We start from the raw sequence: 24,864 nt of genomic DNA, 5'->3' as shown, positions 1-24,864 counted from the left end.
GTGGCACCTTAGAGACTAACCAATTTATTTGAGCATAAGCTTTCATGAGCTACAGCTCACTTCATCGGATGCATACTGTGGAAAGTGTAGAAGATCTTTTTATACACACAAAGCATGAAAAAATACCTCCCCCCACCCCACTCTCCTGCTGGTAATAGCTTATCTAAAGTGACCACTCTCCTTACAATGTGTATGATAATCAAGGTGGCCCATTTCCAGCACAAATCCAGGGTTTAACAAGAACGTCTGGGGGGGGGGTAGGGGGGTTTTGTTGTGTGGTGTGTGGTTGCTGGTGAGTATTTGCTTCAGGTTGGGGGGCTGTCTGTAGGCAAGGACTGGCCTGCCTCCCAAGATTTGTGAGAGTGTTGGGTCATCCTTCAGGATAGGTTGTAGATCCTTAATAATGCGTTGGAGGGGTTTTAGTTGGGGCTGAAGGTGACGGCTAGTGGCGTTTTCTTTGTTAGGCCTGTCCTGTAGTAGGTGACTTCTGGGAACTCTTCTGGCTCTATCAACCTGTTTCAATACTCACCAGCAACCACATACCACACAACAGAACCACTAACCCAGGAACCTATCCTTGCAACAAAGCCCGTTGCCAACTGTGCCCACATATCTATTCAGGGGACACCATCACAGGGCCTAATCACATCAGCCACACTATCAGAGGCTCGTTCACCTGCACATCCACCAATGTGATATATGCCATCATGTGCCAGCAATGCCCCTCTGCCATGTACATTGGTCAAACTGGACAGTCTCTACGTAAAAGAGTAAATGGACACAAATCAGATGTCAAGAATTATAACATTCATAAACCAGTCGGAGAACACTTCAATCTCTCTGGTCACGCGATTACAGACATGAAAGTTGTGATATTACAACAAAAAAAACTTCAAATCCAGACTCCAGTGAGAGACTGCTGAATTGGAATTCATTTGCAAATTGGATACAATTAACTTAGGCTTGGAGACTGGGAGTGGCTAAGTCATTATGCAAGGTAACCTATCTCCCCCCCCCAGACGTTCTTGTTAAACCCTGGATTTGTGCTGGAAATGGCCCACCTTGATTATCATACACATTGTAAGGAGAGTGATCACTTTAGACAAGTTTCAGAGTAACAGCCATGTTAGTCTGTATTCGCAAAAAGAAAAGGAGTACTTGTGGCACCTTAGAGACTAACCAATTTATTTGAGCATGAGCTTTCGTGAGCTACAGCTCACTTCATCGGATGCATACTGTGGAAATTGCAGAATATCATTATTATATACACAGACACCATGAAACAATACCTCCTCCCACCCCACTCTCCTGCTGGTAATAGCTTATCTAAAGTGATCATCAAGATGGGCCATTTCCAGCACAAATCCAGGTTTTCTCACCCTCCGCCCCCCCACAGACAAACTCACTCTCTTGCTGGTAATAGCCCATCCAAAGTGACAGGAGAGTGGTCACTTTGGATCGGCTATTACCAGCAAGAGAGTGAGTTTGTCTGTGGGGGGCGGAGGGTGAGAAAACCTGGATTTGTGCTGGAAATGGCCCATCTTGATGATCACTTTAGATAAGCTATTACCAGCAGGAGAGTGGGGTGGGAGGAGGTATTGTTTCATGGTGTCTGTGTATATAATAATAATATTCTGCAATTTCCACAGTATGCATCCGATGAAGTGAGCTGTAGCTCACGAAAGCTCATGCTCAAATAAATTGGTTAGTCTCTAAGGTGCCACAAGTACTCCTTTTCTTTTCACTTTAGATAAGCTATTACCAGCAGGAGAGTGGGGTGGGGGGAGGTATTTTTTCATGCTTTGTGTGTATAAAAAGATCTTCTACACTTTCCACAGTATGCATCCGATGAAGTGAGCTGTAGCTCACGAAAGCTTACGCTCAAATAAATTGGGTAGTCTCTAAAGTGCCACAAGTACGCCTTTTCTTTTTGCGAATAGAGACTAACACGGCTGTTACTCTGAAACCTGTCTTAAGTAACTTTCTATTGTCTGCCCATTTTGCCACCTTGCTGTTTACCCATTTTTCCAGATCATTAATGAATATGTTGAACAGCACTTGTTCCAGTACAGACCCCTGGCGAACATGACTATTTACCTCTCTCCATTCTGAAACCTCACCATTTATCCCTGCCCTTTGTTTTCTGTCTTTTAACCAGTTACTGATCCAGGAGAGGACCTTCCCTCTTATCCCATGACTGCTTACATTGCTTAAGAGCCTTTGGTGAGGTACCTCGTCAAAAACGTCCTGATAGTCCAAGTACACTATATCCACCGGATCACCCTGGTCCACATGTTTGTTGACCCCCTCAGAGAATTCTAATAAATTAGTGGGGCATGATTTCCCTTTACAAAAGTCATACTGATTCCCAGCATGTCATGTTCATCTATGTCTGATAATTCTGTTCTTTACTATAGTTTCAACCAATTTGCCTGGTACTGAAGTTAGGTTTACCAGCCTGCAATTGCCAGGATTGCCTCTGGAGCATTTTTTTAAAAATTGGCATCACATTAGCTATCCTCCAGTCATCTAGTCCAGAAGATTATTTAAAATGATAGGTTACATACCACAGTTAATAGTTCTGCAATTTTATATTTGAGTTCCTTCAAAACTCTTGGATGAGTCCTGTCTGGTCCTGGTAATTGGATTTATCAAGCAAAAGCCTGATGTGTACTCGGTCTTGTTAGAAGCAGCACATTTAGTAATTTCTGTGAGAGTGTTCGGTGACAGGGACTGGACACTGCAGGGAGACATCTTTGGGGAACTTGGGAACTGGAGTTCACGGACTGTTAACCTTAACCTTGCTGTGCAGTTATGTCTACATTATGGACCTTACAGCAGCACAGCTGCACCACTGCAGCTAAACCACTGTAAGGTCTCCTGTGTAGCTGCTCCATGCAACTACCCCGACAAGCAGGCAGTAGCCATGTTGGCAGGAGAGCATCTCTCACCAACATAGCGCTGTCCACACTAGCACTTTTGTCCAGGGGTGTTTGTTTTTTTTTTTTCACACCCCAACCAACAAAAGTTTTGCCAACAAAAGTGCTAGTGTAGACAAAGCCTTAAACTGGCAAAGACTCAAGGAGTTTGCTGCGGAGACAGAAAAACTCATGTACCAGCAAGCTTACACATAGTAAGAGGGAGCTTTACTGGACATCAGACTGAGGCAGTTGGGTAATACAGTGTCTTACAGTTCTGGGTGTCCTGAGCAGAACATCACAACTGGTCATCTGCAAAGGGTGAATTTGATTCAGAGATGTACACACTCCATTTACCAGATGTTGTTAGGTAGGGTCCAATCCATCCTTCACCTCCTGTTCAGTTTAATATTATACTTATCACATATGAGGAGGAAGGATGGTCCATGGGTTAGGGTGCTAGCCTAGAACTGAGAGACCTGGGTTCAATTCCCTGCTCTGAAACACACCTCCTGTGTGACCTTGTGCAAATCGTTGGGTCTCTCTGGACCAGATTTTCAAGGGATTTAGGTGCCTGAAGATGCAGAAATGTTCCTAATGGAATTTGCAAAGACACCTGAGAAGGTTAGGCATTTAAGTTCCCCTGATTTCAATGGGAGTTAGGTACCTAACGTGCTTAGGCACTTCTGAAAATTCCCACTATCTCCATCTTTAGGCACCTAAATGCCTTTGAAAATCTGCCCCATGCCTCAATACCCCATCTGTAAAATGGGCATAATAGCCCATTCCTACCTCACCGGGATGTTGTGAAGATAAAAACATTAAAAATGTTGACCTCCTCAGATGCTACGGCAATGAGGGCTGTATACAGAGGTGAAAGTAAGCTGGCAAGAGCCAGTATGCAGTGCCAGACCGGACCGGCTTCCCTGGCAGTGATTTAAAGGGCCAGGGGCTCCTGCCACTGCGGGGAGCCCCGGGCCCTTTAAATCACCTCTGGAGCTCCAGCAGTGGGGCTCGGGCAGGGGCTCTCCGCAGAGGCCGGAGCAACGGGCCCTTTAAATCCCCACCTGGGCTCCAGCATGGATTTATAAAGCCTAGAGCTCTGCGGCAGCCGGAGCCCCGGGCCCTTTAATTCACCCTTGAGCCCCGGGGCTCCCAGCCGCCTCTGCAGTGGGGTGATTTAAAGGCCCCAGGGCTCCCAGCCAGAGCCCCGAGGCTTTTAAATCGCCTCTTCAGGTTGAGGCCACGCCTCTTCCGGTTGAGACCACGCCCCCACTCAGGACTCCAGCATACCAGTAAGTCCTTTATGTTACTTTCACCCCTGGCTGTATAGGTACATCAGAAAGACAGAGACAGGTATTACTCCCTCCAAAAGCTTCCTCTTGAACTGATGTTTTCCATGTATTACCTCAGCCAAAAAGTGAATGGCTATGAAAATACTAGAAGACAATCCATTGAGATATTTGACTTAAGGGGGGGGAGGGGGAAGGGCAGAAATAAAATTGGAAAATTGGATGGTTTTCACTGTTTAAAAAAAAACAAACAAACAAAAAAAACAAAAAAACCCACACATTCTAAAAAGTACATTTCGTTTTAAAAACTTCCAGCTTGGCAGGCACAGAGCACTCAATGAGTATGATCTTTGCTCCATTTGAATATATGAAATTAGACGTGATGAAATACTGCACACATGCAGTGCTTCATTTTCCTAATGAAATCAGCAAGTGCCATTCCAGTGAGGTGCACCCAGAGAGATGTGCACAGAAAAAGAAATTCAGCTGAACTAGTTCAATGAATAGTCATTCACTTAAAGACACAGGCCTTTATTCGAATATCATTTTCTCAGCCATCCTAGGGTCTCAGAATGAAGTCCTTCACCCACTGAAGCAAAGGGCAAAACTCCTATTGGCTTCAATGGGGCTACAGTTTCACTCTCAGTAACTCAAGGAAGCCATGTTGAGGGGAAATTAACAACACTGGGCACATGTAACCGACTTTTGAAAGATCTGATTTCTGTGCATATAATTAATTGTGCTCCCCACACACTCCCCAAAAAATTAACGTTTAACCAATACTTTGACTACCTTTACTATAGAAACTTTTGAATACACACATTAAGGCATTGATTTAGGAAAGTACTTAAACAGATGCTTAACTTTAAGCATATGAGCAGTCCTAGCACAGTCACATACTTACGTACCTTCCTTGACCACAGGATGCTGTTTCAGGAAGAAGGACTGCTAAGCAGAAATGGGGTCCACCTATCGAGGAAGGGGAAGAGCATATTTGGATACAGACTAGTTAACCTAGTGATGAGGGCTTTAAACTAGATTTGAAGGGGGCAGGTGACCAAAGCCCACAGGTAAGTCAAGAACATGGAGACCTGGGAGAAGGTTTGGAATGTGGGGGGAGCATGGGCTGTTATAGCAGGGATAAAGGAGAGAAGACAGAACGGGGGGGGGGGGGGGGGGGGGGGGGGCGAAGGGGAATCAAATCAGTATCTTAGATGTCTGTATACTAATGCAAGAAGTATGGGGAATAAGCAGGAAGAACTCAAAATGCTAGTAAATAAATAACTGTGACAGAGACCTGGTGGGATAATAGTAATGACTGGAATATTGGTATCGAAGGGTACAGCTTGCTCAGGAAGGACCAGCAGGGAAAAAAGGGAGGAGGTGTTGCCTTATATATTAAAAATGTATATACTTGGACTGAGATTGAGATGGAAATAGGAGACAGACTTGTTGAAAGTCTCTGGGTAAGGATAAACGGGGTAAAAAACAAGGGTGATGTCATGGTATGGGTATACTACAAACAGCTAGCCAGGAAGAAGAGGAGGAAGAGGCTTTTTTTAAAAAACAGTTTAACAAAATCATCCAAAGCACAGGACTTGGTGTAATGGGGGACTTGATACTATCCAGACATCTGTTGGGAAAACAACACAGCAGGGCACAGATTATCCAACAAGTTCTGGAATGTTATTGGAGACAATTTTTTTTATTTCAGAAGGTGGAGACAGCTACCAGGGGAAAAGGCTGTTCTAGATTTGATTTTGACTAACAGGAAGGAACTGTTGAGATCTGAAAGAGGAAGCAGCTTGGATGAAAGTGATCATGAAATGATAGAGTTCATGATTTCTAAGGTATGGTAGAGGGAGAATAGCAAAATAAAAGACAATGGATTTCAGAAGGAAGACTTTAGCAAACTCGGGGAGTTTGGTAGATAAGATTCCCATGGGAAAGCAAGTCTAAGGGGGAAAACAATAGAAGACAGTTGGCAGTTTTTCAAAGAGACATTATTAAGGGCACGAGAAGAAACTACCCCACTGCGTAGGAAAGGTAGGAAGTATGGCAAGAGACCACCCTGGCTTACCCAGGAGATCTTCAAATGATCTAAAAATAAAAAAAACAAGTCCTACAAGAAATAGAAAATAGGTCAAATTACAAAGGATGAATATAAACAAACAACACAAGTATGTAGGGACAAAATTAGAAAGGCCAAGGCACAAAACGAGATCAATCTAGCCAGACACATAAAGGGTAACAAGAAAACATTCTACAAATACATTAGAAGCAAGAGGAAGACCAAGGACAGGGTAGACCCGTTACTCAATGAGGGGGAAAAACAATAACAGAAAATGTGGAAATGGCAGAGGTGCTTAATGACTTCTTTATTTCGGTTTTCACCAAGAAAGTTGGTGGTGATTGGACGTCTAACGTAGTGAATGCCAGTGAAAATGAGATAGGATCAGAATAGGCTAAAAAAGGGAAAGAACAAGTTAAAAATTACTTGGACAAAATTAGATGTCTTCAAGTCACCATGGCCTGATGAAATGCATCCGAGAATAATCAAGGAGCTGACTGAGGAGATATTTTTAGCCATTAGCAATTATCTTTGAGAAGTCATGGAAGATAGGAGAGATTTCAGAAGACTGGAAAATGACAAATATAGTGCCCATCTATAAAAAGGGAAATAAGGACAACCCAGGGAATTACAGACTAGTCAGCTTAATTTCTGTACCCGGAAAGATAATAGAGCAAATAATTAAGCAATCAATTTACAAACATCTAGAAGATAATAAGGTGATAAGTAACAGTTAGCTTGGATTTGTCAACAACAAATCGTGTCAAACCAACCCGATAGCTTTCTTTGACAGTGTAACAAGACTTGTCAATAGGGAGGAAGTGATAGATGTGGTATATCTTAACTTTAGTAAAGCTTTTGATACTGTCTTGCATGACCTTCTCATAAACAAACTAAGGAAATGAAACCTAGTTGGAGCTACTATAAGGGGAGTGCAAAACTGGTTCGAAACCCGTTCCCAGAGAGTAGTTATCAGTGATTCACAGTCATGGTGGAAGGGCATAACGAGTGGGGTCCTGCAGGGATCAGTTCAATATCTTCATCAATGATTTAGATAATGGCATAGAGAGTACGCTTATAAAGTTTGCGGAAGATACCAAGCTGGGAAGGGTTGCAAGTGGTTTGGAAGATAGGATTAAAATTCAAAATGATCTGGACAAACTGGAGAAATGGTCTAAAGTTAATAGGATGAAATTCAATAAAGACAAATGCAAAGTACTCCATTCAAGAGGGAACAATCAGCAGCACACACACAAAATGGGAAATGACTGCCTAAGAAGGAGTACTGCAGAAAGGGATCTGGGGATCACAGCGGACCACAAGCTAAATATGAGTCAACAGTGTGACGCTGTTGCAAAAAAAAAAAAAAAAAAAAAAAAAAAAAAAAAGCAAACATCAAACATCATTCTGGGATGTATTAACAGGAGTGTTGTAAGCAAGACACGAGAAGTAATTCTTCTGCTCTACTCTGCGCTGATTAGGCCTCAGCTGGAGTATTGTGTCCAGTTCTGGGCGCCACATTTCGGGAAGGTGTGGACAAATTGGAGAGAGTCTAGAGAAGAGCAACAAAAATGATTAAAGATCTAGAAAACATGACCTATGGGGGAAGATTGAAAAAACTGGGTTTTCAGAGAAGACTGAGAGGGGACATAATAACAGTTTTCAAGTATTGTTCAAGGTTGTTACAAGGAGGAGGAATATTTTTTTTTCTTAACCTCTGAGGATAGGACAAGAAGCAAAGGGCATAAATTGCAGCAAGGGAGGTTTAGATTGGACATTAGGAAAAACTTCCTAACTGTCAGGGTGGTTAAGCACTGGAATAAATTGCCTATGGAGGTTGTAGAATCTCCATCATCTGAGATTTTTAAGAGCAGGTTAGACAAACACCTGTCAGGAATGGTCTAGATAATTAGTCTTGCCACGAGTGCAGGGGACTGGACTAGATGACCTCTCGAAGTCCCTTCCAGTTCCATGATTCTATGAATTGGGGCCCAGGTAACTAACACAGTAGACAAAAATGTGGACTGCTTTATTTATCACACAACAACAAGCACTGGTGTTTTTGATGGCTGGATGCTTATTCCTAAAGGCAGCAAATTAAACAAAGACTTCTGCATAGAGACCTTCTGGGTAGCTTTGACCCCAAATCTGAACTCCTAATTTGGTGGGTTGCTTTTTTAAGTGGATGTATTGCACACAAATGGTAGATTCAGAGCCTTCCAGACTGAAGTTTTATTTATCTATAGAATAGGCACATCATAGGAAGTGGCGATGCAAGGTTCTCCAACACTGCACCCCACCGATGGGCCTCAATCCAACCTGCAAGGACCGCTTCTGGCAGTAAGGATAGTTTCATTTCAATAGCCTATTGAATCTTTGTTCTCTCTTGCCAAAACTAACACCTGTGCTGGTGGGCTGTGTGAGGAAGACGCCTGTCCACTGGAAAGTAAACCCCAACCAAAAATTTATTTCACACAAGCTACTAAAGACCTGTCAGGTAGTGATAACTTTTGATCACTACTAATCTGGGTCAGATTGGACCTGTTGTTCTAGCAATGAAGATCTGGGCTGCATACAAAGAGGTCATTAGGTGCTCTTTGGTACATAATATCCTCTGAATCACAGAAATGTAGGGCTGGAAGGGACCTCCAGAGGTCATGTAGTCCAGTCCACTGTAAACCTAAGACAGGCCTGATATGTGTTTGTCCAATTTCTTCTTAAAACTTGCAATGATGTGGATTCCACAACCACTCTTGGAAGCCTAGTTCAGAGCTTAACTACCTTTCTATTTAGAATGCTCTTCCTAATACCTAACCTAAATCTCTCTTGCTGCAGATTAAGTCCATTATGAGAATTTCATGTGGAATTGTATCAAATGCCTTACTAAAAATCAAAATATATCACATCTACTGCTTCCCCCTATCTGCTAGGCCAGTAACTCTGGCAAAGAAGGAAATTAGGTTCATTTGGCATGACTTGTTCTTGACAAACCCATGCTGGTTATTACTTATAACCCCATTATCTCCTAGGTGCTTAAGACTGATTGTTTAATAATTTGTTCCAGTATCTTTCCAGGTATCAAAGTTAGACTCACTAGTCTATAATTCCCTGGCTCCTCTTTGTTCCTCTTTTTTGAAAGGCAGATGGTATGTTTGCCCTTCTCCAGCCTTCTGGGACCTCACCAATCTTCCATGAGTTCTCGAATATAATTGCTAACAGTTCCGAGATCGCTTCAGCCAGTTCCTTAAGCACCTTAGGATGAATTTCAACTTGAATACATCTTACTTATCTAAATATTCTTTAACTTGTTCTTTCCCCATTTTGGCTTTCATTCCTTTCGCCTTGTTAAAGTTGCATTGAATCCATAACCAGATGGAGAAGGGTCACTCACTCTAAAAGGGATTACTTTTTTTGAGAAACATGACTAGTGCTGTATAAACCACCGTGCAGACAAGTAATCAATCTATTAACAGTGCTGATTTTAAAATGCCTTTAAATAAACAACACACACCTCTCTCAAAGAAATAGTTTTCTTTCTTAGGGGTTAAACTGTTCCCCTTTAGGCAGTTGCCCACATATTCATTGAGGACATGTGAGTTTCACAGAATCTCCATTTGAACAAAAGGTAAATGGCTTTTCCTTACAAGAAAACTGAATGCAGGATTCACACTGGAACTTATTGTAAAGACAGGCCACCCCGCAAAAATCAAAGATAACAATGTTTATTAAACAGGGATATTGCATTAGCCCTGTCATAAATATAAAGGGAAGGGTAAACCCCTTTAAAATCCCTCCTGGCCAGAGGAAAAATCCTCTCACCTGTAAAGGGTTAAGAAGCTAAAGGTAACCTCGCTGGCACCTGACCAAAATGACCAATGAGGAGACAAGACACTTTCAAAAGCTGGGAGGAGGGAGAAAAACAAAGGGTCTGTGTGATGCTTTTGCCGGAGACAGAACAAGCAATGGAGTCTTAGAATTTAGTAAGTAATCTAGCTAGGTATGTGTTAGATTATGATTTCTTTAAACGGCTGAGAAAATAGCTGTGCTGAATAGAATGAATATTCCTGTCTGTGTGTCTTTTTTGTAACTTAAGGTTTTGCCTAGAGGGATTCTCTATGTTTTGAATCTAATTACCCTGTAAGGTATTTACCATCCTGATTTTACAGAGATGATTCTTTTTTACTTCTATTAAAAGTCCTCTTGTAAGGAAACTGAATGCTTTTTCATTGTTCTAAGATCCCAGGGTTTGAGTCTGTGGTCACCTATGCAAATTGGTGAGGATTTTTACCAAACCTTCCCCAGGAAGTGGGGTGCAAGGGTTGGGAGGATTTTGGGGGGGAAAGACGTTTCCAAACTACGTTTTTTTCAGGAACCCAGATAAATGTTTGGTGGTGGCAGTGGAAGTCCAAGGGTAAAACAGTTTGTACCTTGGGGAAGTCTTAACCTAAGCTGGTAAAAGTAAGCTTAGGAGGTTTTCATGCAGGTCCCCACATCTGTATCCTAGAATTCAGACTGGGGAAGGAACCTTGACATGGTGGCAGAGTGGTGGGATTAACCTGAAATCATTTTGAGATCAATTTGAGATTTTTTGAACCAGAAATACAGATTTTAAAAAGGAAATTTTTTTTTTCCTTTGGGGCTGCTGGAAAGGAGGTCCAACTGAAAGCAGCTAGTCTTTTCTCTGCTTTGGGGCCAGAGCAGAGACAAAAGGGGATTATCTTTGTGAATTGCAGGTTCTCTTTGCCTGGAGGCAGAGTAGTTAACCTCCTGCAGGGAAATTCACAGTCTTCACAAACCTGAGGTTTTTTTCCCCTAAAAGTAAATAGGGGGGTGTTCTATACCCATTTGCTTGGAGACAAAAGTGGTAGGGGTTTTTTTTTTTTTTTAGGATTTTGACTTTTTTTTTTTTTTTGAAAAGGAATTCTTGTTTCCTTTGGGGCTGCTGGAAAGGAGGTTTCCAAGTAGTGGAGGTTTTTTTGCTTTGATTTGGGGCCAGAGCAGAGACAAAGGGAATTGTCTTTTTCTGTAGGTTGACAATCACTATCAGAGAATAGGTATCCTATTCCAGCACAGCAAAAATTTACAAGCCAAGTTTTGTTTATTTCTAAACCTCAGGTGTAAAGTTAGTTAAAAACAGAGAGGTTAGGATGACAGACTCCACGGCTCAAAAAAAGCTGGAATTAGCCAGATTTGAGGCTGCTGAAAAACAAAAAGGAACATGAAAGAGACAGAACTCATGCGGATGGAGAAGGAGGTACAGGAGGCTGCCCACAGGAGGGAGATGGAGGCAAGGGACAAAGAGATGGAGGCAGCACAGCACCAAGCGGCTGCTCACAGGAGAGCTATGGAAGCAAGGGACAAAGAACTGGAGGCAAGGGCCAAAGAACTGGAGGAGAAGGAAAAAGAGAGGAAGCATGTGGAGGAGATGGAGAAGATAAAGGCTCAGCAGAATATACCAACAAACCCTAGCAATCCTTCTCCAGGTACCACTTCCCATCCCAGAAAGTTCCCCACCTACAAGGCAGGCGATGATACTGAGGCCTTCTTAGAAAACTTCGAAAGGGCCTGCCTTGGGTACAGCATCTCTACTGACCAATACATGGTAGACCTGAGGCCGCAGCTCAGTGGACCCTTAGCTGAGGTGGCGGTTGAAATGCCTAAAGAACACATGAACAAGTATGAACTGTTTAAATCCAAGGCGAGAGTCGGAATGGGGATAACACCCGAGCATTCTTGTCGGAGGTTCAGAGCCCTAAGATGGAAACCAGATGTGTCATTTACCCGACATGCCTACCACATTGTGAAACACTGGGATGCCTGGATATCAGGAGCAAGTGTTGAATCTCCAGTAAATTTGCCCTTCCTAATGCAAATGGAACAATTCTTAGAGGGTGTTTCTGAGGAAACAGAAAGATACATCCTAGATGGGAAGCCCAAAACTATAATGGAGGCAGGAGAGATTGGAGCCAGATGGGTGGAGGTGGCAGAGAAGAAGAAAACCGGTAGCAGTTGGAGCGGAGACCAGAAGGGACAACCCCAGACCACACCCTATTACCAGGGGCCGCCCAAGGCCCCACCTACCTCCCATAGAACCCTCCAGACACCTTATCGTCCCACCACCCCGTTCTCCAGCAACCCGCCTCGCCCCGGTGACCTGTCAGCTGGACGATGTTTTAAATGTAACGAGCTGGGGCATGTAAAGGCTAACTGCCCCAAGAACCCCAACTGATTACAGTTCATTGCACCGGAATCACACCAGAGGTCCGCAGGCCCAGATACCTCCCAGATACCCTTGGAGCGGAGGGAAGCTGGAAGTGTGGGCGGGAAGAAGGTCACCGCATGGAGGGACACTGGAGCACAAGTGTCAGCTATCCATGCTTCCTTAGTGGACCCCAATTTAATCAACCCAGAGATCCAACTGACGATTCAACCCTTCAAGTCCAACTCTTTCAATTTGCCTACAGCCAAGTTTCCTGCCCAGTACCATGGCTGGTCAGGAACGTGGACTTCTGCAGTCTATGACGATTACCCCATCCCCATGCTGTTGGGGGAAGACTTGGCCAATCATGTGAAGCGGGCCAAGAGGGTGGGAATGGTCACCCGCAGCCAGGCTAAACAAGCCATGACGCCTAACTCTGTTCCGGAAACTTCTATCAGGACCCGGTCAGAAGTGATGGACCCAGACCCCAGGCCAATGTCTGCAACAGCAGTAGTGGATCCAGTCCCAGAGACCCAGATGGAACCAGTCCCAGAACCGGAACCAGCGGAAGAACCAGCACCAGACCCATTGCCAGCACTGAATCCAGTACTTGCAACCTCAACACCAGAGGGCCCCACCAAACCTGAACTGGCAGCAGCCCATAACCCTACACAAGAGGCTCAGCCGGAGCCTGAACCCCAACATAGTGTCCCAGCGGAGAGCGGTTCACAGTCAACAGAGACAGCCCCATCCCCTACATCGCTTTCAGAGGGACCAAGCATAGGTCCACAATCCAATGAGGAACTGATGTCTCCAGCATCAAGGGAACAGTTCCAGACCGAACAGGAAGCAGATGAAAGGCTCCAGAGAGCTTGGACGGCGGCATGGAGCAACCCACCGCCTCTCAGCTCTTCTAATCGATCCAGGTTTGTTGTAGAAAAAGGACTTTTATACAAGGAAACTCTTTCTGGTGGACACCAGGAAGACACCTCTGAAGGCATCCTCAGAGATAGTTGGTAGTTCCACTAAATACCAGGCCAAGCTCTTGAGCTTAGCCCACGATCATCCTAGTGGCCATGCTGGGGTGAACAGGACCAAAGACTGTTTTGGTGGGTCATTCCACTGGGAGGGAATGGGCAAGGATGTTTCTACCTATGTCTGGTCTTGTGAAGTATGCCAAAGAGTGGGAAAACCCCAAGACCAGGTCAAAGCCCCTCTCCAGCCACTCCCCATATTGAAGTTCCATTTCAGCAAGTAGCTCTGGATATTCTAGGTCCTTTTCCAAAAAAGACACCCAGAGGAAAGCAGTACATACTGACTTTCATGGATTTTGCCACCCGATGGCCGGAAGCAGTAGCTCTAAGCAACACCAGGGCTAAAAGTGTGTGCCAGGCACTAGCAAACATTTTTGCCAGGGTAGGTTGGCCCTCCGACATCCTCACAGATGCAGGGCCTAATTTCCTGGCAGGAACTATGGAAAACCTTTGGGAAGCTCATGGGGTAAATCACTTGGTTGCCACTCCTTACCACCATCAAACAAATGGCATGGTGGAGAAGTTTAATGGAACTTTGGGGGCCATGATACGTAAATTCATAAATGAGCACTCCAATAATTGGGACCTAGTGTTGCAGCAGTTGCTCTTTGCCTACAGAGCTATATCACATCCCAGTTTAGGGTTTTCACCATTTGAACTTGTATATGGCCGTGAGGTTAAGGGGCCATTACAGTTGGTGAAGCAGCAATGGGAGGGATTTACACCTTCTCCAGGAACTAACATTCTGGACTTTGTAACCAACCTACAAAACACCCTCTGAACCTCTTTAGCTCTTGCTAAAGAAAACTTACAGGATGCTCAAAAAGAGCAAAAAGCCTGGTATGATAAACATGCCAGAGAGCGTTCCTTCAAAGTAGGGGACCAGGTCATGGTCTTAAAGGCGCTCCAGGCCCATAAAATGGAAGCATTGTGGGAAGGGCCATTCACGGTCCAGGAGCGCCTGGGAGCTGTTTAATTATCTCATAGCATTCCCCACCTCCAACCGAAAGCCTAAGGTGTACCATGTTAATTCTCTAAAGCCCTTTTATTCCAGAGAATTAAAGGTTTGTCAGTTTACAGCCCAGGGAGAAGACGACGCTGAGTGGCCTGAAGGTGTCTACTACGAAGGGAAAAGTGCTGGTGGTGTGGAAGAGGTGAACCTCTCCATGACCTTTGGGCGTATGCAGCGACAGCAGATCAAGGAGCTGTGCATTAGCTACGCGCTGACGTTTTCAGCCACCCCAGGACTGACTGAACGGGCATACCACTCCATTGACACAGGTAATGCTCACCCAATTAAAGTCCAACCTTACCGGGTGTCTCCTCAAGCTTAAAACTGCTATAGACCGGGAGATCCATGGATATGTTACAGATGGGTTGTAATCCGCCCCTCTGGAAGTGCATGGGCATCTCCAGTGGTTCTAGTTCCCAAACCAGAATGGGGAGATACGTTTTTTGCGTGACTACCGTAAGCTAAATGCTGTAACTCGCCCAGACAAACTATCCAATGCCACGCACAGATGAACTATTAGAGAAACTGGGACGGGCCCAGTTCATCTCTACCTTGGACTTAACCAAGGGGTACTGGCAGGTACCGCTAGATGAATCCGCCAAGGAAAGGTCAGCCTTCACCACACATGTCGGACTGTATGAATTTAATGTACTCCCTTTCGGGCTGCGAAATGCACCTGCCACCTTCCAAAGACTTGTAGATGGTCTCCTAGCGGGATTAGGAGAATATGCAGTCGCCTACCTTGACGATGTGGCCATATTTTCGGATTCCTGGGCAGAACACCTGGAACATCTACAAAAAGTCTGAGCGCATAAGGGAGGCAGGACTAACTGTTAAGGCTAAGAAGTGTCAAATAGGCCTAAACAGAGTGACTTACCTTGGACACCAGGTGGGTCAAGGAAATATCAGCCCCCTACAGGCCAAAGTGGATGCTATCCAAAAGTGGCCTGTCCCAAAGTCAAAGAAACAGGTTCAATCCTTCTTAGGCTTGGCCGGTTATTACAGACGATTTGTACTGCAATACAGCCAAATCGCCGCCCCACTGACAGACCTAACCAAAAAGAAACAGCCAAATGCTGTTCAGTGGACCGAAGAGTGTCAGAAGGCCTTTAACCAGCTTAAAGCGACATTCATGTCTGACCCTGTACTAAGGGCCCCAGACTTTGACAAACCGTTCCTAGTAACCACAGATGCGTCCGAGCATGGTGTGGGAGCAGTTTTAATGCAGAAAGGACCGGATCAAGAATTCCACCCTGTAGTGTTTCTCAGCAAAAAACTGTCTGAGAGGGAAAGCAACTGGTCAGTCAGTGAAAAAGAATGTTACGCCATTGTCTACGCTCTGGAAAAGCTACGCCCATATGTTTGGGGACGCCGTTTCCACCTGCAAACCGACCATGCTGCACTACAGTGGCTTCATACCGCCATGAGAAATAACAAAAAACTTATTCGGTGGAGTTTAGCTCTCCAAGATTTTGATTTCGACATCCAACACATCTCAGGAGCTTCTAACAAAGTGGCTGATGCACTCTCCAGTGAAAGTTTCCCAGAATCAACTGGTTAAAATTGTCCTTGAGATGTGGAAAATAGTTAGTTAGTCTTTATGTACTTGGTAGTATATTTAGAGGTGCATGTGTCTTATTAACTCCATTTTTTTCTAGAGCTCCAGGAAGAAATCCCAGCCAGTGTTTCACCCTAGCTAAGATTTGGGGGGCGTGTCATAAATATAAAGGGAAGGGTAAACCCCTTTAAAATCCCTCCTGGCCAGAGGAAAAATCCTCTCACCTGTAAAGGGTTAGGAAGCTAAAGGTAACCTCGCTGGCACCTGACCAAAATGATCAATGAGGAGACAAGATATTTTCAAAAGCTGGGAGGAGGGAGAAAAACAAAGGGTCTGTGTCTGTCTGTGTGATGCTTTTGCCGGAGACAGAACAAGCAATGGAGTCTTAGCTAGATTACTTACTAAATTCTAGGTATGTGTTAGATTATGATTTCTTTAAATGGCTGAGAAAATAGCTGTGCTGAATAGAATGAATACTCCTGTCTGTGTGTCTTTTTTGTAACTTAAGGTTTTGCCTAGAGGGATTCTCTATGTTTTGAATCTCATTACCCTATAAGGTATTTACGATCCTGATTTTACAGAGATGATTCTTTTTTACTTCTATTAAAAGTCCTCTTGTAAGGAAACTGAATGCTTTTTCATTGTTCTAAGATCCCAGGGTTTGGGTCTGTGGTCACCTATGCAAATTGGTGAGGATTTTTACCAAACCTTCCCCAGGAAGTGGGGTGCAAGGGTTGGGAGGATTTTGGGGGGAAAGACGTTTCCAAACTACATTTTCTCAATAAACCCAGATAAATGTTTGGTGGTGGCAGTGGAAGTCCAAGGGTAAAACAGTTTGTACCTTGGGGAAGTCTTAACCTAAGCTGGTAAAAGTAAGCTTAGGAGGTTTTCATGCAGGTCCCCACATCTGTACCCTAGAGTTCAGACTGGGGAAGGAACTGTGACAAGCCCCTTTGCAGCTCTCAGTATATTCACGTTGCATCAAGATATTTTTGTTTTTGAACATGTAAACACACCCTATAATTAATAAACTGGAAATAACATAAGTTTGAAAGTTCTTTGTTTTGGACAGTCAATCTCTGACAAAATAAATCCTTAGCCTTCTTGATTAGGGGAGCGGGGTTAAGAAAAGTCTTATGCATCTTTCAGAGTACACTGGCAGAGCAAAGCCAATTTCATCTTTCCCACAGGTCAGTTTACAAAAACAAGCAGATAGCAATGAAGCCTTTTTTAACTCATTTGCTTTAAACAGTATTATCTACACACACAGCCTTATCAAAGGCTATGAGTGAACGTTGTTGGTTCCCAGCATGCTGGAGTTCAGCTAGAATGATAGGGAAAGAAAAATCTTTAATGTTTGTAAACAAGCTTCTGTTGAAGGGCATGTTAATCTCTGGGCTATAGATGAACAGAACAGTTGCTCCTTGACTGAATACTTCTCATTTAAATGGTCCAGAAACCAGCTCTGCTAGGTAGGATTAATATAACTATTCCTGCGGGAATTCTGCGCCACTGCGTGTGCACATAAAGAACGAGCCATACATATTTTTAATATTTGTGCAGAAAAAAGCTTCTGCTGGAAAGTTGCTGCAGTTCTGCCTTTTGCCCACCAGAGGTTACTGTGGCGATAGAACAGAGCAGCAGCTATCCACAAGCTGGGGAAGAGAAAGAGCCTGCCTTCTTCACAGCACCTGTCAGGCAGGGTCAGGAGACAGGGACTATGGGGAGACAGCGTGGGGCTGCTGGGAGGGGAGGACAAACTGGGGCAGGGGCTGAATGGGAGTGGAGGCACAGGACAACAAGGGGGAGGAAGGTGCAGGGCCACATGGTGAGGGGCTGGCTGAGTGGGTGCACAGAGACACATGGGGGCAGGAGAAGTAGGTGTCTGTGGGGGTGGAGGGACACATGTAGAACACGGGGTGCAAGGACACATGGGGACAGGGGCAGATGTGCCTGACTGAATGGGAGAGGCTAGGGGTCAGCCAGGGTCTGCATGGGGGAAGCTCCCTAACAATCCCTCCCTACCCCCTCCCCCCAAAAAACTGTTCCATACTATTCCCACCCATACCCAACAACGCTCCAAGTTCAAATCCAGGCTCTTTCCCAGCAATTACTTCCCTCTCCCTCAATTACCTCTGACTCCCCCAAGCCTTTGCACTGCTTCTGAGGGGTGCAGGAAATACGGTTCTGTATTGAAGTTTAAATGAATTATTACTCAGAGTTCTGTATTAATATGCATAATAAAGAATCTATGTCAAAAACCATTAGCTGAATCTTTTTTGTTGTCTGTATTGTTACAGACATACTTGCCAACAGGTATTATATGGTGTTATTTTGACAAATAAAATATGCAGAATTTCAAAATATTGTGCGCAGAAGTTTAAAATTTTTGGTGCAGAATTCCCCCTGAAGTATGATATGGAAGACAGTGTAAAAAAAAAAAAAATAGTACACATACAATATTTTGGTAGGGTGAACCACAGAAACCTCCAAGATACAGAGAATCATCTACCAAATGGAACAGTGAAGTAGGAAACTAGAAGAAAATATTTAAAAATAGACTTAGTCTGGAGATGAAAAGTTTAAAAAAAAAAGTTTGAAAAGAATAGGTAAGGTGACTTGTTCAAAGAAAACTTAAATCTGCTTTTTTCCTGTTGGTCAAAGAAATTAAGGTTTGTCCCAATTTTTTTTTTACCCCGTAACACACATATACCACAATGTGATCTGGACCCATGTAGAGGGATTCACTTCCAGGTACAACATATGCCTTATTGCCCGCTATGCTCCAGGTTAAGGGAGTTTTAGACTTGTAGCCTAAGCTCCATGAGAACGGTAGGCTGGGAACAAGTACAATAAAATCAAAGCCTCAGCATGAAGGGACCTAAGGAGAGCAGTCTCTCTCTCTCCACAGGGTGGGCAAATGTGGTGAGGTCTCTCTAGGTACCTCCAGAGGGACAATGATCACCTGTAACTCCTTACTATCCTTGGATGTAGGAGCTACAACTTGTGAGATGCTGGTATAAGGCAAGAAAGGCTATTTGCAAGCATGAGTGAAGAATGGGGAAGACAGAGGAAACAGCATTGTGGGGGAGAGGTTCCTGATACAAGTGTTTCCGATACGTTTGGCTTGTTAATAAACCAGGAGGGGGAAGATATTGTTTTCAGAACTTTAATCTTGCATGATGTAGCTAAGTTTTGACCTGACATGTGTAATTAATACATCGGGGGAGGCCTCATTCTTTGGAAGATAGGATTAGGGAGGTAAATGAATCATGAGCCAGAAAACAAGACATTTGTGCTAAGTAAGAGAAGTAAATAGGACAGTAGGCTAAAAAGACAAAATGCTTGAGTCAGTTAAGATAAGAGGGAGAACTCTCAGAGAACTATTTACTATGAACTAGACAACAAGGGACAAAGTAAGTTAGTAATGTAGAGATGAGCTAAAAACAAAGTTGAACCATGGACGGCATGTGCTGCACAGGGAATGGTTCCTGCAAAGTAACAAAACCAATTCAAAAGCGTGATGCAATACATAGTGAATGCAATGAATATAAAGAGAGAGGGTTTCTATGTAACTTTGGAGCTGTGATGTACCCTGCATCCAACCCCACTGCAGTTTGAATCTAATCAACTCAGCATAGCACTCCTGTATGCCAAATAAAATACTTAAGTCACAAAGGCTGAAGTCAAACCGAGCTCTTAAAAAGCCAAGTGGAAAAAAGTCTCAGAAAAAATCCCAACATGTGATTGTCCCAGAAGGTGAGGCATACTGCAGAGGTATGTATAGTACAGATCCATTCGACAAACTGCTGATCAGTTCTGCACTTAAAAATCCTAGGTGGGTTGACTGACCGATTGCTCAGATGTAAGATTGAAAATGATGTTGACCTATGACCCTGTCATACCTTTGTAATAACACTATAGGCATATAATATTGATAGGTTTTAATTGCTATGAGGTCGAAATACGCTGAGGGCAAGTAGGAGGACACAAATAATTGTATTGTTAGGTTTTGCTGGGATATAAAAGGCTGTTTTATTAATGTGAGGCCTAGTGTGATAGGCTTATGCTAAGGACTGAATTTAGGTGAACTAAACAAGGCCCAAGGGTTTAACCCAAGGTCACAAATTATGCCTTTTCATTCTGTGTAACAAACAAATGAACACAGAAGGACAGGCACATTGCAAGCTTATGGAAGTTATTTTGAAATAAGGGGACTGTTTGGGGGCATTTGCAATATTGTAACTAGGTAGTTAGATCACATTGACATATATGATTTATTAAGAAATTGACTGATATAAATGCTTAGGTCACTGATCAGAAGCAAAATTACAGACACTTGGAATGCCACATACGGAAAATGGGCAGGCACCTACCTTATTATGGTCATGAACCATATGCATGAGTAGTTACATAAAGGAGGTTGTACAAAAAGATCTAACCAAATTCCCTTTGGGACGAGCCCACATAAGATAGGCCACGAGCATTCTCACCAAAGTGCAGTAAAGTGCACAACTAAGTGGAGGCAGGAAGAATTTAGAAAAAGTAATAGGCATATCAGGAAAATTATCCATTTCTTCTTCGTTCAAGGAAATGGTGCCTGCAGGAAATCGTTTCATTTTTAGCCTCAGATGAATGTGTTGTTCAGCAAGCACTTCAATGGTTTTTGGTTTTGGTTTTAAAGATAACTCAGCAACTTGTCCAGATGCATTAAGTAGTTTAATTACATTTGCTTGGAATGGATTTTTGGTTGTCCCATGCTGCCATAGGATTCTTTTTAGCCTGGAGTAACAAGCATTCAGAGGCAGAAAAATCCCTTAGTGTCAGGGGAGGGATGGGGTGGAAAAAAAAAAACCACTCCACACACTGGCAAATAGCAAACTTTCTTTTGTAAGACTGTGTATGTGGTATGAAGAATTAGGCTAAAACATCAATTTCTGCATAATTTAAGAACAAGTCGCATTTAGCCTCTGATTATTATATATATATAAAATGGCCCTTCTTACTGCAGAGTTGTGCTTACTGTGTATATCAGTCATCTCTTCTGACTTCAGGGACTAAAATAAATCCTTATTGCCCTTTTTTTTTTTTTAAACTTCTGTTAGCTGTGTTGACTCTGCAAGACTAAGCTTGTGCATCAGGATAATCGTTAATAATGTTCCAGTCAATGACACCAGTGCACAGCCACAAACAGCACAAGTGTTCCTGAGGGCACACACTATGGAAAATGGGGTAGACTGGATACATAGGTTGAAGTACGAGCTCCGAATAGTTACTTACATTACAGTAGTGGCTAATCCCCTATTGTCCTAGGTCCTGTACAAACACAAAGGAAAACATGTAGTCCCTTCCCCAAATAGTTTACAGTCTGATTTGGCCAACACAACCTTTATTGCTGGGAAAGATGCATGAGAAGGTGAGAACTCTGCTTGATGCCAGATTGAGTCTGCAGAGATGATAGGAAAGTCGGTTGTGCTTGTAAATAGAGCATATCTGACACAAAGTCATTAAGAGATAATGAACATGAAATCCACAATCCTGTTTTTAGTCACTTTTCAGGGTACTGTGAAGATAACATTTCCAAATCAGAACTGATACAGTGCTATTTTTACAACCCAGGCAGCTTGAATGCCTGCCTTGACCACTGCGCATAAGGTTCCCAAGCATCCAGAAAGTGAAATTGGCATGACTTTGGTTAGCCCATTGCTATTGAGAGCCCCAGGACACCCATGAAACTGGCAACAACAGTGTTAATTTCATCCCAGCTGTTTGGAAAGGCTAAGTGGGGGGTAGGGGGAGAGATGCAGACACTGGAGCTATTCCTGGAGGTGGAGGACTTTTAAAGAACCGATGGAAAGATTGTCCACACAACTCTTTGCAGGAGGTAGTAGGAAAAGCAGGGGAGTCCCTCCCCAGGGAAACAGGAACATAGGAAAGGGGCAAAGACAAACCTTCTTCGACCTCCTAGCTAGTCCTGTTTTCAGTGAAGAGCCTAAAATAAATCAGTCTTCCTTTCTTCCCCACTAGACAGTAAGCTTGTTCAAGAGGCAACATTATGCAAAACCAATAGAACAAATCACACCAAACTAGAGGGTTCTAGAAACTTTAATTTCTATAGCATCAAATACAAATACCTCTGTTCTTCCCCATACCCAAGCAGTAACTGACAACTAGGGAGAAAGAAGACAATTGACACTTGCATGTTTCTTGGCCATTTGCTGCCCTATCAGCTTAGAATGATCTCCTCAGAGGTTATAAACTAAGCATAATCAAACCTTGTCAGTTACTCGGATGGGTTACTGACAAAGAAAAAAACATCAAGCACACTACAAAAAACTGCACTAGTAATTTAGCCTCCTGAATTAGTACTGATTTAGCACAGAGTTAGAGGAGCTGTAGTGGCCAGGATTGATTTTAAGAGAACTCTTAAAGATGAGTCATAAAGATGAGAACCCGACCATTTGTTGAAGATCCCATCCTTCAAGAATAGGGGTGTTAATCGTGGAATCCTAGTCCCATACCATTTTGGGCTACATTTTGCGTACCTTACATTTTCCTGCAATGTCAAGTGAATGTGGGATTTTTCCTTCTTTCTTTCCTGTTTTAAACCGTTTGGTAGCATTACTGTGAACCGTTTGGTAGCATTACTGTGAACCGTTTAAGAGTGACCATTTCCCACCCAAAAGGCGCTCACACACATTCCATTGATAGATGATGTGACCCAAGTATACCTAGTTTTCAAAAAGTCTGCTGAGTTCTCCAGATGGAAGGCATTATTTAAATGTCACGTCTAGAAGATTAACGAAAAGACAGTGAGAAAGAATAGATGAATTAAAGCCCAATAAAAGGGAGGCTACAATCCAGAGACTGTAAGCTTCATGAGGCAAGATCCGTGTCTTTACCTGCATTTTGTACAGCAAGAGCAGCACAACCGGTGCTCCACAAAAGACCGCCCTGCAAAGCTGATCCACTTTTCAACCCACTTCGCTCCTTTACGCGCCCCAGACTGTTTAGCGGCAATGATAATAAATTGATGACATACAACAGACTCCCGGCGCCCTGCCCATCACTGACACCATCCCACACTTCCTAAATCAGGCAAAAGCAAGCACCTAGTGCCATTAACCAGAGGCACCCTCACTGCCTGCAGCTGCAGGTGGAGGGAGGCCCCTCCAGGAATGCCCCTCACCGCTCCTTGCTCCCCAGATAGCCGGGGCGGGGGGGGGGGGGGGAGACGGGCCTTCGCTCCCCGCATTCTGCTCTTCCCCCCTCTACAGGTGGCCCCCGCGCGGAGTGTGAGCCCCCCACTCCCGGAGCCCGCCTGCTGCCCAGCCAAGGAGGCGGCGACACCCACCCCTGTCCCCAAGGCTGCGGGCGGAGCGAGCCCTCCACTCCCAGCCCCTCCCCGGGGAGGGGGCGGAGCCCCCTACTCACCTTCATGCCGGCGCGCTCTTGCCCTCCCGCTGCTCGGGGCGGATGGAGCGCTGCAGCGCACGGAGCAGGACGCGACGGCTGCGGAGTCCCCAGCTCCTCCTGCCCGATGTAAACACAGAGCGGGGGGCGGGACAGAGCGCCATGGCAACCCGGCCGGAACCGGAAACGCTGTGGCCGGGCAGGTTGCCTGGCGCCGCCATCTTGGGGGTCCGGGGGGAGTGGAAGAGGCGCTGTCATCAAACACTGGCGCCTTGGGCAAGAGCTTCTTCCGCACACTGCCCCCTGGACCCGCCCCCCGGGGCACGGGCCCCGACACTGCTGGGCGTGAAGAGCTCCCCCCTCCAGTTCTTCCCCCTCAGATCTTGAGTTCCCCCTTTGTCATTGCACCCAGGACACCTCGTCTGCCACCCCCTTTCCTTGCCTTATGCTTTTGGACACATCAGCTTCCCATTCCTGCCCCGCCATAGCGTCTGGGGAGCTTGTGGGGTGAGGGGATGACTTGCAGTAAGAAAGAGCATCAGAGGTAGTTGGCACTGGAGGTTTATCCACTGGCAACCTTCCCTGGCCATCCACTAGCCTTCTGCCTTCCTGCCCAGTCGCCTCTATCACTCAGCAATAAATAATAGTAAACCCATGGAGGTCTCTCCATGTAATGGTTACATGCTGTCAGGGCCAATGGGATTTTGAGATGTGCTATCCCACAGGAGTGAGGGCATCCTAAACTGCATTTTACCCTTAGCAGTTGTTGCCCTTGCACAGTCCCCTTCATTTTCAAAGAATTTCACAAACTTTAAGAACAGACAAATGGCCACACTGCTTCAGACCAATGGTCCATCTAGCCTGGTATCCTGTCTCTTGACAGTGGCCAATGCCTGATGCTTTAGAGGGAATGAACAGAACAGAGCAGTTATCGAGTGATCCATCCCCGTTGTCCAGTCCCAACATCTGGTAGTCAGAGATTTAGGGACACTCAGAGGATAGGGCTGTATCCTTGACCATCTTGGCTAATAGCCATTGCTGAACCTATCCTCCATGAACTCACGTCTTTTTGAACCCCGTTGTACTTTTGGCCTTCACAACATCCCTGGCAATAAGTTCCACCGTTTCACTGTGCATTCTGTGAAGAAGTACTTCCTTTTCTTTGTTTTAAACCTGCCTATTAATTTTGCCAGGTAACCTTAGGTTCTCAATCACAGGAACATTGAATGGTAAGGTGCCAACCAGGCTCCAGGAAAGGTGGCATTACCCCAAACTGATGCTGTATCCAGAGATTTGTAGTAGGGTGGTAGCCTACTGAAAGGGAGAAGGTTGCCCAGTTTCAATATAATTTACCAAGATACCCCCCT

The 24,864-nt window shown here is 44.4% G+C and overlaps 1 protein-coding gene across 13 annotated transcripts in view; it reads right to left on the bottom strand.

Moving 5' to 3' along the window:
* The window catches only part of LOC102939360 (transmembrane protein 263), a 307,551-nt gene extending 283,670 nt beyond the window's left edge, over positions 1-23,881 (bottom strand). For 2 of the 13 annotated variants that reach the window (XM_043549966.1, XM_043549964.1), the window contains exon 1: positions 23,519-23,671. Coding sequence is in view for 3 of the 13 variants with exons in the window: in XM_043549964.1 (XP_043405899.1) it covers positions 23,519-23,524 (6 nt within the window). In the remaining 10 variants the exon portion in view is untranslated. Of the gene's footprint in view, positions 1-5,118; positions 5,180-23,518 lie in introns of all 13 variants that reach the window. The other 11 variants (XM_037900117.2, XM_037900112.2, XM_037900116.2 and 8 more) reach the window with 9 other exon arrangements.
* Between the last annotated feature and the right edge of the window lie 983 nt (positions 23,882-24,864).

Source organism: Chelonia mydas, chromosome 6 (genome assembly GCF_015237465.2).
Source record: "Chelonia mydas isolate rCheMyd1 chromosome 6, rCheMyd1.pri.v2, whole genome shotgun sequence".
In the NCBI taxonomy this organism is placed as follows: Eukaryota; Metazoa; Chordata; order Testudines; family Cheloniidae; genus Chelonia; species Chelonia mydas.
This window is presented reverse-complemented; position numbering and strand designations above follow the sequence as displayed.